The sequence below is a fragment of the Heptranchias perlo genome, chromosome 28 (assembly GCF_035084215.1).
Source record: "Heptranchias perlo isolate sHepPer1 chromosome 28, sHepPer1.hap1, whole genome shotgun sequence".
Classification (NCBI taxonomy): Eukaryota; Metazoa; Chordata; class Chondrichthyes; order Hexanchiformes; family Hexanchidae; genus Heptranchias; species Heptranchias perlo.
Genome location: NC_090352.1, coordinates 26401029 through 26416571, shown reverse-complemented (window position 1 = coordinate 26416571; position 15543 = coordinate 26401029). Strand labels below are relative to the sequence as shown.

Below are 15543 nucleotides of genomic sequence, written 5' to 3'. Positions count from 1 at the left end.
TTAAAGTGTGGTGCCCAGAATTGGACACAATACTGCAGCTGGGGCTTATCCAGTGTTTTATAAAGGTTTAGTATAACTTCCTTGCTTTTGTACCCTATGCCTCTATTTATAAAGCCAAGGATCCCGTATGCTTTTTTAACAGCCTTCTCAACTTGTCCTGCCACCTTCAAAGATTTGTGGATATACACCCCCAGGTCTCTCTGTTCCTGTACCCACTTTAAAATCGTGCCATTTAGTTTATATTGCTTCTCCTCATTCTTCCCACCATAATGTATCACTTCACACTTCTCTGTGTTAAATTTCATCACGTGTCTGCCCATTTCACCAATCTATGTCATCCTGAAGTCCATTTCTATCCTCCTCATTGTTTACTACATTTCTGAGTTTTGTATCATCTGCAAGCTTTCATGTGTCATGTACAACTTGAGACAAGGATGCAGGAAACATTTTTAAGAGTTTTATTTGAATATTTCAATAATCCAAGTTATTGCGATGAGATGTTAAATCAATCACAGTACACAGGTGTTGTTGTACAACAGAATGCAGTACCACGAATACCTATAGGTTTCCTCTGCAGCCCCTCTCTGATGCTCTGTTGACGTGTGGGAAAAAGGTTTACTGCTGAATGCGGCGGAGTGACTGGATCTGGAAGGTCTGGGCATGGGATCCCCACTCTCTCCAGTGCTTGTATTCTCCAGCATGACGATCACATTCCATGATGTACTGGAAGCCACGGTATCCTGGGTACTGGTAGCACACCCATCTAGGGCAGGAAAAGAGCATACTTTGAATCCATGTTAAGTTTCACAAGTATGATTTAAATATTAATGCAGTTCAATGTATTAAATAAAAACACAATATAAATTAGTGCCTGAGTTTTATATGATTGCAAAGGACTGATTAAGTAAGGCTGAAAGGGCGGGTATAAGAACTGGGTCGATGCATTCTCTGTCTGCTAGAGGTGTCATCAGACGTCACTTTAAAGTAAGAGTGTCCAAGCTTTGTGGTTTGCATAGGTGCATACCATGGAGGCACAGGGGCCGTGTATGAAGTTTAAATCCATGCTCCCATAATTTGCATATATCCCAAATTGCTAATAGCAACAGATTGTGGTGTTCTGATTCAGCATTTATCCACCAATGAAGCAACAGTACTAAAAACAACCCTTAAACTTCCAGACTCTCAAAATTCAAACAGGACAAACCAGGGCATATTAAATATTACTGCAAATAGGACCAAGTGCCAGAACTTCCAGGGCTGGATTGGCAGGGCCCAGGGGCCGCACAGGGCCCACAGGCACAGTTTGAACACCCCTGCTTTGGTTACTTTTAAACTAGCTAGAATTGATCAAATAAGATATTTTCTTCAGGCCTAAGATAAACTGTTATTTTAGAAGCAGAAACAACAATCCTGATGTGATTAACATGCCACTAGATGGACAAGTCTTTACTAGATCCAGCTAAGTTTTCTTCCTTAAACTGCAATAACCCGACTTTACTGTTTTTTAAACATGAAAGCACAACTTACGCGCCAGCCTGAATCTTCATGGACCCAACTTCGTTGTTGCACCAGCCCATGGCTTGCAAAGAGGGATAGTCATCACACATCTCCCACTGTCTACCAATGAAGTTTTCCTTCTCAAAAATGATAATTTTGGACTCTTTATGGTGCTAAAGGAAAATGATACATATACATTCTGAGTACATTTGTAGTTGCTGCAATATATTTGCAAGTGGACAAAACAAAATCAACTTTGACGTAGTAATCACGATATATTTTATCTCTTCCATTTAATATCTTGCATATGTCATAAATGTTACCAATCCCTTAACTCCATTTTTAGAATGTAAAACTTAAGCTTCTCTAACCTTTCCTCATAACACACTGCTTTACACTTGAGACCAATCTTGTTGCACCTGTTCTCCTTTTAATGCAATTACATTTTTGAGGCATAATGACTGCATCAAAATACAATATCCCAAGTGCAGTCTGCCAAGTGCACTGTAAAGCTTTAACATAACTGCTGCAGACTTCTGTTCTAGATGTATATTTGAACACTGTTAATTTTCTTAATTGCTTTGCTACTCCAGATATTGATAATGACATTACTCTTCCATTACTACCAGATCCCTTTCTAAGTCTCTTTGTGCTAATACAGTTTCTAAAAACTGGCATAGAAACGAGGTCCCAAAAAGATTAGCTGTGTAAACTTCTGATTAATTCAGTAACATTACCTTATTTTGTAATATATGTTGCACTGTCAATTATGTGCAGTATATGCAGTGTCAGTTTCAGATATTGAATAGTGAACCAACTTACAGCAGAGCAAATGGGGCGGAAGGACATGAGTCTCTCGGTGTGGTAAGCATTGCTGCCACTCCAGGCATCCCAGCGGGGGTACTCTCCTTTTTCCAGGATAAATTGTTGCCCAAAGAAGCTGGAGTGTTCATAACCAGCCCACCTACAAGAAGAAAATTGCTTTCATGTCAATTTCTCAAAAATAAATATATTTAAGCTCTCTCCCTATTTTAAATTTGAGAAACTCAAGTAAGTCTCACATATTATCTATTAGCAATCATTTGCTGATTCACTCATCAGAACAGTCACTGTACCTACACAATAAAGCATATAAGCACTGACCTGAGGGAGCTGTGAAGCAACTGCTGAGGTGCAGTACATCTTGTATTGAGTAATCTTTGCAGCAATAGTTAAAATGAGGTTCCATCTCTTAAACTATCTAGAACCAATTGACTCCCCTTGATAAGCAAGATCTGAAATTGCAGACCTGTTCTCACAATAATTCCTCTGAAAGACTGGAGTATGCAATCTGAGTATGCAATCTGAGTCTTTTAGTCTATTGGCTAGTGCTTCCTGCCATCCAGAATATATGTCACATGCTCCTGCCTCAGTCTGAAACCATTACCCAACTGAGCCCTAAAACTGTAGCTACCGAGTGAGTCTGCCCACTGCTTTGGCAATAAATTATTACTGCACATAGGCTTTCAATTTCCTCCGCATTTGCACTCAGATACACCCATAATCTGTGCGCAAATTACATACCTTTAAAGAATGCAGAATTTTGGGCGTAAGTGAGTCACACTACACTCAAATTTCCTTGATCTTTTACGTCCGTCCATCAAACCCTCCATCCGAACAAATCTCCACCCAACAAAGTAATTTTACTGGCCTTTCAATTGTAATTTTTTGAGCTTTTTTTGAAGAACTTTATCCTCACTGAGATCTGTATTTTCTATTTCTTTTAATGCACTTTTATTACATAAATATAAATCACATTAAAAATTAAAAAGCTTCCCTGATTTGAAGGTTCCTAAACATGCTGAGCCTGATGTGCATGAATGATGGTTAAATGAGTTGAAACTTAAATTTTAAGACTCAAAGAAGAAATATACTGGTGTGGATTCGGCGTTTCCTTGGGTCCCGATTGTTTACGCTGTTTTATGCCCATTTACGGCTATTTTAAGTTTGGGCGTATTCTAATGAGATTGGGAGGATACTTGGGTGTAACTTGACATCAGCAAATTCTGCGCAACATTGGGCGCATTTTCAGGTCTATCTTCCGGGTTACACTCAAGGAGGAAACTCCAAACTGTACTATCCTGAGATTAGGGCATGTGTGCATGCAGTGGGTTCACAGACCAGAGTTATCCTGTCACTTAGCTCTTTTATATTTTTTTGGAATGGGAAAGCCAGTTTCAGGCCCCACGACAAGCACATACCATGAAGGTTGATGTGACCCACACACATTCATGTATGGGATGTGCATGTTGTGCAAACTAGTTTTGAAATCTGATTTACTTCGTAGAGAAGGCACAGAATGCTGGTTTGAATCAAAACATTTGAGGGGAAACAAACCATAAATTGTTTTTATGGGATTCCTGATGTGAGGAAGGAGGAAGTCTCCGAAAGCTTGTGAATTTAAAATAAAATTGCTGGACTATAACTTGGTGTTGTAAAATTGTTTACAATTGTCAACCCCAGTCCATCACCGGCATCTCCACATCATCAAAGCAAAGGTAGCACTGTAACTGCACCCTAAAATGCATTTGTACTAATTTTAGGTAATTAACATATTTGATGCTGATCTAATTCTCTCCTTTGATGTCAGTATCTAAATTAACCAAGAGAGCAAATGAACATCAACAATACTGATTTGTATTAAAGTGTGTAAGGGTGAAAACATTTTTAAAAATGCATTTCTCCGAATTGTTTACTTTGATTTGCAAATGACCGTGGAATTTAAAAAAAATCCACGATTGCATTTCGATTAAGTTTGATAAGGTTTGCTTTGGAATATGTTTGACAGTAACTGTCAGGGCTGGGTTTTTTGTTGCAAAAATATGTAAAGGGTGTTTACTCACGCTCCACAATCGACTTTGAAAGATCGAATATTGTCAAAACCACAATCCATAATATTCTTGCAAGATGCAGTAAATTCCATCCTCTTGCCCTGGAAGTTTTCTTGATCATAAACAGTAATCTGCAATAAAACAATATTTGCTTTTTTTGTGGTATTCAGTAAAAAAAGGACAGTAAACAAAACCAAAAGTTTCAATTCTGATTAAATATTCTAGAAAAATAAACAGTACCTTAAAAAGTCCCGCGGGGTTTGTCTGCGCCATGTTTGTAGTTCGGAGATTTTTATCCTAAAGAAAAAAATCACATGTCTCTCTTCAGAAGGGTGACAGTTTTCAGAAGTTTGTCAAAATTTGATGCATTAAAAATCCGCCAGCGCACCATACAATGTTCCAATTTATGTGACTAAATTGTTACTATGGAGTAATTTACGAAGCAGGAATAAACGTCAAACAGATCGAGGCAAATTAGAGGAGTTTGAAGTTAAAATTGGATAAAATAAAAATGAGGAACACACAACTTACCAGAGCCGAGCTGTACAGGGTAGGTTCCAAAAACGATTCTGTGTTGAGCTTCATCTGTACTATTTATAGTCAACCATTGAATAGAAAGTGAGTGGTGAGCGAGTCTGATTTGTGGTCCAGCGAGCAGCAGATACCGAACGCCAACATCTCATTGTTTGTGGCTGATCCCATGGATTTCTGTTTCAACTCTGTGGTATGAGCAGAAAGATTAAAATCTGCATGTCCAGGATACGCGTGAATAACCCTTGGCTAAAAAAAAGTGAAATAAAACCATGTTTAATACAGTTTATTAACAGAAAATAACTCCGAATACATACAGTTTATTTGAAAACACTGTGACCCTGAAATTATATCGTGGGATGCTAACGAAGGATCGCTAATACATTTGTTTGAAATTCCTCTCTCCGCTATTTCAGTTAACCCATTTAGAATAATTGAGTTATTACTGCTGGTAAAATAGCAGAGAGAGAGAGAAATCTCAGACAAACTTGGTTAGCTTTCGACTGCTATTATCCCACGGCCCATATACTTGAAAGGATTACCGTATAATATTAGATGTTTGGAATTTCACTGACCAGCAAAGGCTGTGTTTATATACAATTTTATATACTTAGAATATTAACATGCACAGAGTCCTGCTCCTGGACAGTATGTTTTCAGAGCACAGGTGAGACGATCCACATTTCTCTTGAGTAAATTGATAAAGTGCCCAGGTAGTTTAAAATACCCCATAGCAATATTTAACCCAGGTTTGCCACTACACTCGAGTTACACTAAAGGTGTAGGTTTAGGATCTGGAACTCTTCAAACACTGAGTTATCAGGGTTATAAAAATGTAAATACTGCAACTTTTATATGCAATCCATTTGTTGTCAGAATGAAGTTAGTAATTTCAGTTCTTCAAACAAAAATAATTTTGTTTTTATAAAAATAGACAATGTTGCATATACAAAGTGAAAATGCAAACTTATTCAAGAACTCGAATAGGTACATATTAGCAGAAACAGTCCAGTTTTAAATCTGTGAATTAAGATGAAGAAATACATTATGCTGTTGTTTCTGGCATCACAGATGGCAAATTTATTTTGCTCTACTCATGTGGATGCCGATAGTGCAGATTATGCCACATGATTCCATTTTAGTTGTTCAAGTTTACTCTCAGGATATGAAGTTGTAATAATTTATTCTGCACCGGAGCTTGGATCCTTCCACCCATGGAACAATGGAAATTGAAAATGAGTTTTGCCTTTGTTCAGTTTCAATGATTTTCAGTGGAAGACTAATTTGGAGAAATGTTCCATTGGGGTGTCAGTCTGGCATGTTACACAGAGCATTTCTTCCCTGCTGTCCCATATTGGCAGCAGCCTCATGTGCACAAGACAATTAGGACCTAAATATCACAGAAGTATAATTTCACACATTTCCCATAACACAAGCTCTAAATTTAAAACATTGACCACTACAATTGGCCGGAGTGCACAAGGCATGGAGTCAGGCATAGAAAAATCTGCCAGCTCCCTCTCTTGATCGCTAACTTGTGACTCCTGCTGGAAAATGAGTATGTGTGGACATAGGAGAGGATTGCACTCACTGGTAATGTCTTCCTTCCATGATTAAATAGCCTGCCAACACACTATCTAGGCTCACACATAAAGAATGGCCATTTAAGTGAAATACCAGAGGATAGCAAGCACTTCTTGAATCATACCCCCAGAATGTCAGTGCCACCAGGAAAGAGGGTTAAAAATTGGAGGGGGCTAATTAACAGCAAACACATCTTGGGGTTGACTGCATGCAATATTTATGTAGCAAGGGGGCCCAATAGCATAACAAACCAGTGACTATTATTTGACCAGTTATTCCCACTAGATAAATGTGTTCAATGGGATCCTGATATATATCCTGCACATATCACACACACGTCATATAATTTATTAATGGCACTTGAAAGCACGTAACTCCATGTTGAAAATCTTTTTTTCGAAGATTCCTTTGTATGGTAGAACTATGAGAGTTTAGATGACTGACTGTACCATATGAGAAAGTCAAGAAAAGACATCCTCAGGCCCTCTAGGCCCCTGCCCAGGGGCCCCAGCCAAATATGGGGCTACTGGTACAACTTACCATAACGCAGAAAAACTGCATACAACCACTGCATCAAAATATTCTATCATTTAAAACTACTGTCAGAAGGGGGGCCGGGGTCGAGGCAGAGTTGGCTGATTTAGTTACAATATAAATACTGACACTTGCTGTTGCAGTTCATGTATGTGTTTTAATAGTTTGGGGGCAGGCGGTTATTGGAGGGTCCCCAAATGTTCTTGTGCCCAGAGAATTCCCAGGAATTTTTAATCCAGCTCTGACCAGGGAGGAGGGTTGATATTCCATTTTCACATTTAAAATACTGGACTGCAGATTAAAATAATTACGGCACTGAAAGAGATGAAGTCTATAAGGTGAAACTTGTTAGTTAGAACAATACATAGTCTCCAAAGCATTGGCTTGTATTTTTGCTAAGCTGAAAACTTTTCATGACACTTGCAGCACAAATTAAACAAAAGCTGTACAAAGCTGTCTACCAGGTCAGCTCTTTGTTCTGGGTTGCACTTGTGTCTGCTGTAGACTTTTGATTTTGCTGATCTGTGGGATGTTGCAAAGTGAAACAAAGCAAAGAGCTAGCATCAGCTTCTGCTGCTTCAGTGCAATGCAGTTTTGTTTTGTTTATCCTTTTATGATCTAACCTGGTTCAAAAGAAGAAAAAAAAGCAATAAGCAAATCCACTGGGTACATAAATAGGATGAGCTGAGGTTTAAACATCACTTTCCATATTTTCTCTTGTCTGGCAAAAGATTGAGCTGTTTTTAGGTGAGCCTTTGGAATACTTGCAAAGGGTTAAATTTATCATCTGATGTAAAAACTTCATAAAATATGCAATTCAGGAAAAAAACAAGTTAATCAAATATGTATGAAATGTATTTAGCATCCAGGCCAAATAAATTTGTCATGTCTTGATTATTATTTTAGCAGTTGCCACAATGTCTCTCAGTGGAACTCAGGGTAGCATTGGAAGCCATTCTGCTTCAAGTCTTCGCAGTAACAGGGTAGGTGTATTGATGTGTATTGATGTGTTTCGGATTTAAATGTTATTAATAACCTATTATTAATATTGATGTTGGTGCAGAGTGCAGATTAGTGCAAATGAGCATTTACCATTAAACAATGGTTCCTAAAGAAAAAATTATAGAAATATCTTAATGTGAGCTAACTTGTGGGTGGTGAATAGAAGGTTTGTTACGATATTTGACACAATGCCAGTCCACATATTGACTGAGTCTACATGACATGCACAATGGGGTCTTGAAATTATTAAAACATTATTAGTGAAGTACTCTATATTGTACTACACCTTATTATTTTGTTTTGCTCAAGAAACATTGTAGTATTCATTTGTCTGAGACAATGTTAGCAGACTTACATTTTCCTGAAAATAATACTAAGTCTGAAAAGGTTATGGGGTAAAATATAATGTTCTGGATATTGTTTTTTGTTCCTCCTTATTTCTTGAGTTTTGGTTGCTCGGGAAAGAGCAACTCGATAGTGTATTGCTCAAATGATCAACCTTCATTGGTGAGCTTAGGCAGTGAGTGTCAGAAGGCTATTTTGCCATGAAGTGCTTTGCAGACAAGACCAATCCTCAATGATGTCCACACATGTGCACTTTCCAGCAGTAGTCATTGGATAGCAACCGGGAGTGGGAACACTGGCTGATTTCTTTCTACTGTCTTGCCCAAGGACTGAGTTCAGCCAACTCAGCACACACTGGCGGTTGAATGTGAGACCTTGCTGGTCTGTATGGCTCAGTGCCATACTAAACAAAGCATTTGCCGAGTGAACCATTATGGTTGCTGTGTATGGTATGCTTTTTTTGACTAATGATACTAAGTTAGGTTTTAAGTCTGTGAATTGCACGTCACCTTCAATGCTTCAATTGTATAATGGTGATTGAGGTTCTTTTTTGCCTCTTTGTTCTTAGATTATCATATATGAGTATGAAAACTTCCAAGGTCGCAGGGTAGACTTAAACACAGAGTGCAGAAACATCTGCGATCGGGGATTCGATAGAGTGGGGTCCATCCGTGTTGAATGTGGACCGTAAGTGCTTTTTATAACAGTCTAATCATGTGTACTGGAGTGCAGCTGTGTGTTAACGATTCTGATGGATGAGAGTTTCCCCTAACTTTTACAGAGTGGAAATAGGCTAAACCAGTCTTTTAAATTGATAGTGGTTCTGACGACTTGTGATTGAGCCCATACATAGTCAGTCAATAGTAAACCATTCCCTTCAGTGTACATTCATGATGCTACAGGTATGGGGATCTACAGCTTCTGCACCTTATGAAGCTCCATCCAATGGTAGAAGTGTACAGCTGCAGGTGTAACTGTGTATCACAGAATGGTGATCCTCAAATAAGGAGTGCACAACATACATAATTATTAAAACATATTATAATTTTGAAGATAAGATCCTCAAATATTTCATTGCATGTACAGGGAGAGAGTTACACATAAATAAACAGGAGTAATACTGAGCATTGAACATTTTTTCTCGTACTACTGCTTTCCTGATTTATACTTTGGTATGGTTGCATAGGGAGCAGTAGTCCTCTGGTATCTTGCCTTAGTGGTTATTTCAGCCTAACCATTGGGTGTCAGCAAGATATTTGTGCCATAGTAATAAAATTATTTAGCTCTGCTTTAAATTTATGGAACAAATCATAACTGCTTTATAATAGCACAGAGATTTTGTGACATTACAGAAGTGATTATGGCCTCATTAAAAAGTGATATCATGTACTCATTAGTTGTAATGTAAAACAAAAATCATCCCATGAAATGATGAAGACATTCAAAGTTGAAGATATAAATGTAGGTCCTTTTGTAACTCCTTGCTTGCTTCATCAGACTCTATTATGCGTATGTGTCATCATTATAGTCTCTCATTCCTGGTATCATCCTAGTAAATCTACACTGAACCTTTTTCATAAATATGATATTCTTTCTATAATGGGATGCCCAAACTGCACACAATAGCATGTACAGGTTCATTATCGCTTCCTTCTATTCAATGCTTGAAACCCAGAATTCTATTTGCCTCGTTTATGGCTTTTTCCATGAGCGTCCTTTTTTCAAAGATTTATGTATCTACATCCCTAAATCTTCCCGTTTTTCTACTCCATTGAAAATGATACCATTTAAGATATATTTCTATTCTTTGTTTCTTTTTCCATAATGTACTACTTCAGAATAACAATTTTTGAACTGTTTCATAGATGTAATCTTCACACATTTTGAAATTGTTTTAAAATGTCATTGTCCAAACTGCAGTGCACTCAATGACCAATGACAAGTTGGATACTTCCAATTTTGCCATATGGAACTTTTAACTTGGAAAACATTATTAAAAAGTGGTATCCTTTTAAAAGCATTCAATCAGTTTTATTTTATTGATTGCAGAGGGCAAATCTGATGTTGTTGCAATTATTTGTTGTGCAGGTGGGTGGGTTATGAACAGCAGAACTTCTGTGGTGAGATGTTCATGTTGGAGAAGGGAGAATATCCTCGTTGGGACTCCTGGTCCAATAGCTATCGCACTGACTGTGTGATGTCTTTCAGACCTGTCAGAATGGTAAGAAGGGATTCACTGCAAGACCTTATATTGTACTTCTGTAATGAATTTTAGACTGTGAGATATAAATGAATTTGAAATGTGTTTACTTATTGCATAAACAATGAGTACAATTTTCTTTATAAATGACATTTTTCAATGTGTAATGGAACATTTATCAAATCTTTACCACATAATTCCTGAGGGAATGAATAGAAATTATAATATAGTATAATAGATAACTTCTATATTCTAGAATTAAAAAGCAGGACCTCGAGGGTGGTAATTGACATGAGGAAAACAGAGCAGGAACGGGACATTGGCACCAGTACCGAGACACGAATGAGGGTACTGCTTGGATGGACTGCATCTGAACCAGACTGAGATCAGGGTCCTCGCAGAGAGGAAAAATAGAAATTAGAAAGGATTTTAAACTAGTAAAGAGAGGGAGGGTTCGTGTGGATATATTAGTAATCTAAAGATGAGAAAAAGGGATGAGAGCAAAGGTCAGAGTACAAAAGGAGATGACATAAATACTCAAGAAACAGAAAAGGTTAAAGAAGTAATAATAAAGTACCTGTTAAAAATCAAGCAGGAGTAATGAAAAATAAGTGCATATTAAATTGCTTGTATAGCCATGTACAGAGCATCAGCAACAAAACCGGGGAATTGGAGACAATAATTAGAAGTGAAGAAATAAATGTAATAGGAATAATGGAAATGGCTGGACAGGATTGGCAGTTAAATATTGCAGGCTATAATGTATTTAGAAATGATAGGGAAAGAAGAAGGGGTGGTAGCTGTGACAGTAGCAAGAAAGGACATAACTAACAAAGAGATAGAAACAGAATCCAAATGGATTGAGATGAAGGATATGAAGGGATTTGTTGCGCTATTAGAGGTATACTACAGATTACCAAATTGTGAAAAGGAAGCGGAGGGAGAAATATGTAGGAAAATATATGAAATGAGTAAAAAAACACAATCATAATCATGGGGGATTTCAACTACCCCAAAATAAACTGGAAGGTAGAGGGAGTAAAAGGGGAGACAGGTAGAGTTTTTACAGGATATACAAGATTTCCGTCTGACCCAATATTTAAGAAGCCCGACAAGGAAGGAAGCACTGCTAGTCCTAGTAATGGGTGATGAACCAGAACAGATAAGCAGTGTTAGCATGGGAGAACATCTAGGGAGTAGTGATCACAATATAATAAGCTTTAAGATATATTTTAAATGAAGCCAGAAAAAAATGCTATCTTTTTTGTAAATACTGCATTGTCCAAATAAAATTGTCAAATCATTATAGGATGGTCAGGACCATAAAATTTGTCTTCATGAATGTGCCAATTTTGATGGAAGAAAAATGGAGATCTGTGATGAGGACATTCCCAGCTTATGGGCCTATGGTTTCCAGGACAGAGTTGCCAGTATTAAAGTCATTGGTGGAACGTAAGTAACAGCCCTCTCCTCATAGAACGGATTTTAAAAATTTGATCTTCTATTTGGCAAATTCGAACAAAAACCAATGTATCTTTAGTGTCTGAAGGAAATCACATTTCAGTATTAATTTTATGCAACAACAACTTGTATTTATATGGCAACCTCATATAGAAAAATAGCTCAGAACACTTTCCAAGGGGGAAGAGGAGGATTCAAAACAGGAGATGGAAAGGATATGAGAAGGAAACAAAGACATGGTCAAAGAGATTTTTGAAGGAAGGGAGAGAAGTTGCAAGCGAAATTGTTGGGAAAGTCTTCAAAAGGGCAGCCACACATAGTGGCTGAAAGATCTGCCTCTGATGGTGGTGAAGGGACTAGTAGATTAATAGCACCCCAGAGTGGAGGTTGTGGGCTGGGACATGTGACTATAGAAGATCACTAGGATAAGGTAGCGTAAGACCTGGAGGGATTTGAAAATGAACACGAAGACCTTTAAGGACAGAGGTGAGGGGGTATAGGACTTTGTGTGAGAGATGACTAAGGCCACTGCGTTCTGGAACAACTGAGGTTTATGGACGGTGGAGGATGGATGCTTGGAAATAATGCTAATATTAATGCAGTAAAACACTTCACTTCCAAATTTGTTTTTTGAAATTACAATACTTGATAAGAAAGCAGGGTTTGATGATGACCATTTTCTAAAAGGTCATGAAATTTTAATTTAAGCAAGAGAAATTATTTGGAATAGTCTCTACAAGTTATCTGCTAGATCATAAGTACAAAATTCATAACATTGTAAAAGTTTATATTTTTTCTTTAGTCTAGATAAAAAAAGTAATTTTTCAAAAAGATTTTTACTTGTTTTATTATTTGAATAAACAGGGATTTTTTTTATATGTCCTGTTACCTTCCCACCTTCACAAAGTTCTCCTCCAGCTGGGAGAATTGGATGGCCTGGGGCATAGTCTTCTCCATGGCCACTGTGCCATTCTTTACCAATCAATAGTTATTGTACATCAATACATCCCATGTAAATCTTAATACCAGCTTGTGTGTTACATTTATATTATATGAAAGCTGTACACCATTTCACAGAAAACATACACTGTTTGTACAGAAAATAGATGCAGTTTATGCAGTTGTTACAATTTGAGAGCTGGCCACATCAATACTGGCTTCTCTATCACCGACAATTTTTCCTAGTACAAAAATCAGTTCCTTTTCGACGCTCAGCTTAGTTTACAGAATACATGTACATATACACAATTGATAAAGTAGCAGACTTGAGTGGTTATATTTTATCCGATGTATACAAGAAGCAGTGGTATTCACTCTATTTACTCGGTACTATAATTGAAGACTTGCCCTTTAATACATTTTTTTTTGTCCTTTTGTACTTTATAGATGGGTTGGCTACGAATATCCAGGCTACAGGGGATATCAGTATGTGCTTGAGTGTGGATCATACAAGCACTGGAACGAATGGGGTGCTCAGCAACCTCTGATTCAGTCCATGCGCCGTGTGAAGGACCAGCAATGGTACAAAAGGGGCTGCTTCGAGCTTGTAAACTAAAATAAAGCATACTTCGAGACAGCCATGGGAATAATTTTATTGTTTTCATATCAGGCATACAGAAATTAAAAATCATCTTTCCAGTAAAATTCATACATCTGAAGTATTGTTATATATCATCACTTCCCGTTGTTAAATTACAATGTAATTTTAATGTCCTTGACATTATTTTCTTTTGAAGACAACAAATTTCAATTATCCAATAGCCATTAAAAAACAATGACATCTAGTTTTAGTCCAGCTTATGTTTCTCAGCTCTCTGTCTTTGGAGTGCATTATGAATACTTATTAATTTGTGGCCCTGAATATGATTTTAGGAAAATGGAGAATGGATGACCCCCTGCAGTGTGGATGACTCTTTATTGTGTCTTACTCAGGGATGCAGACATCTTTAGCAAACCTCGCAGGCATACCACAACATTCAGTTTTTGTCTTTTTTTCATTTCCATTGCTTACAATATTTGTAACTCATGTCATTCCTTTTACCAATAAAAGTAATCTCTGCTGTCTTACAGAGATAATAAAATTATAGCTTCAACTAGCTGGCCACAGTTTGTTAATTTATCACACAACATGGTTGTTGTCATTCAGGAGTCTTGATGAAACTAACAGTTAATAGCACTTATCTGTAAGTTGTCAATCTACAGGAACTTCCATTTCAACACTTATTTTAAAGAAATTAAAATTTAGTGACTTGTAAATTCTGTGACTGACCACATAATCTACCAATTTGGAGAAACATGGAGGTAGTATTTGGGCTTTACTACCTAGGTGTTAAGCATCACCTGGGCGGAGTCCAGCAAGGAAAGTCTGGCAGCGGATTGCACACAGGTAACAGAACCTGCCTCATTTTCCTTCCATTCATTTCAAATGGAAGCAAAGTCAGGACAGTTCTGATGCCTGCATGAGATCCAACCCACCAGTACAATTTTGACGAACACAATTCATAGCAGTTCCAACTAGACTCTTTAAATTAACTTTCTGAAGAATGTAATGTGGGCATTCAACTCCATGGACCCTGTCTCATTGCAACCTTGTGGAAACAGGTATGGAAGCAGGGAAATGGAGCTGCAAGGAAAGCAATCAGAACTTATACGATTCCAAAAAGCATGTTTTGACACACCCGATCAAAAAGAATCTTTCCTAATAGCAGGCAATCATGTTATTAATCAATTTTACCATTCAAATAGATAGGATGTGAACAGTAGATTTCTGGTCATTCGGTGGGTTTCATGTGTTCTTGATACCTGACTTACATATGAAACAATTACCTGCTCTCAAATAAACAGCTTGGCTCTGTGAATAAACTCTGAGACAGGAGTCCACAAGTTTTTATAAATTTAAGACTTCAAAAGCATGAGGTGATTTCTACTGCAATTGGTTTATGAATACAGATATGTAATTCCACTGGTGATATCTCTGATTTTGTATATTGTTCTTTTGTCCCAGAGGGACAAAGGAACCCTATCACAGCCAATTTTGCTTTAACATCATAAGAAAACATACAATAAAGAAACGTTATAGTTTGAAGCATGATGTACTCCACTTCTTTCACAATGGTCTTAGAAAGATTTTGCTGGAAGCTTTTAAAGTAAGAAATAAGACAGAAATTAATTCATAAACACATATTGATTATATTTAATTAATATATTTCAATCAAAAGGGGGGCTGATAAAAATAGGGAAACAAAAGACTCCCATCTGCAGATGCAGCCTTGAATGAAAATCAATCTGAGGGATCCATGCTGAAATTCGCATCTTAAGGAAGAATAAAGAAACGACTTGCATTTCTATAGCACCTTTCACATCCTCAGGATTGCACTTCACAGATAATGAATTATCTTTGAAGTGCAGTCACGGTTGTAATGTAGGGAAATGCAGAAGCCAAGTAGTGCTGAGCAAGGAAACAAAAAGCAATTAGATTAATGAGCAGATAATCTGTTTTAGTGATGCTGATTGAGGGAT

General features: G+C 37.4%; 2 protein-coding genes across 2 annotated transcripts; one reads left to right on the top strand and one right to left on the bottom strand.

Annotated features, from left to right (window-relative positions):
* Nucleotides 1–442: 442 nt before the first annotated feature.
* cryba1a (crystallin, beta A1a) lies at nt 443–4659 on the bottom strand. Its single transcript, XM_068008259.1, has 5 exons — nt 4608–4659; nt 4380–4498; nt 2320–2461; nt 1528–1670; nt 443–763 (listed from the first exon to the last, which is right to left on the bottom strand). Exons 1-5 carry the CDS (start codon nt 4638–4640, stop codon nt 616–618), a joined length of 585 nt encoding a protein of 194 aa, XP_067864360.1. The 5' UTR covers nt 4641–4659; the 3' UTR covers nt 443–615.
* A 3274-nt stretch (nt 4660–7933) lies between these two features.
* Nucleotides 7934–13647, top strand: crybb1l3 (crystallin, beta B1, like 3). Its single transcript, XM_068008260.1, has 5 exons — nt 7934–7999; nt 8932–9050; nt 10452–10584; nt 11873–12015; nt 13411–13647. Exons 1-5 carry the CDS (start codon nt 7934–7936, stop codon nt 13577–13579), a joined length of 630 nt encoding a protein of 209 aa, XP_067864361.1. The 3' UTR covers nt 13580–13647.
* The last annotated feature ends 1896 nt before the right edge of the window (nt 13648–15543 follow it).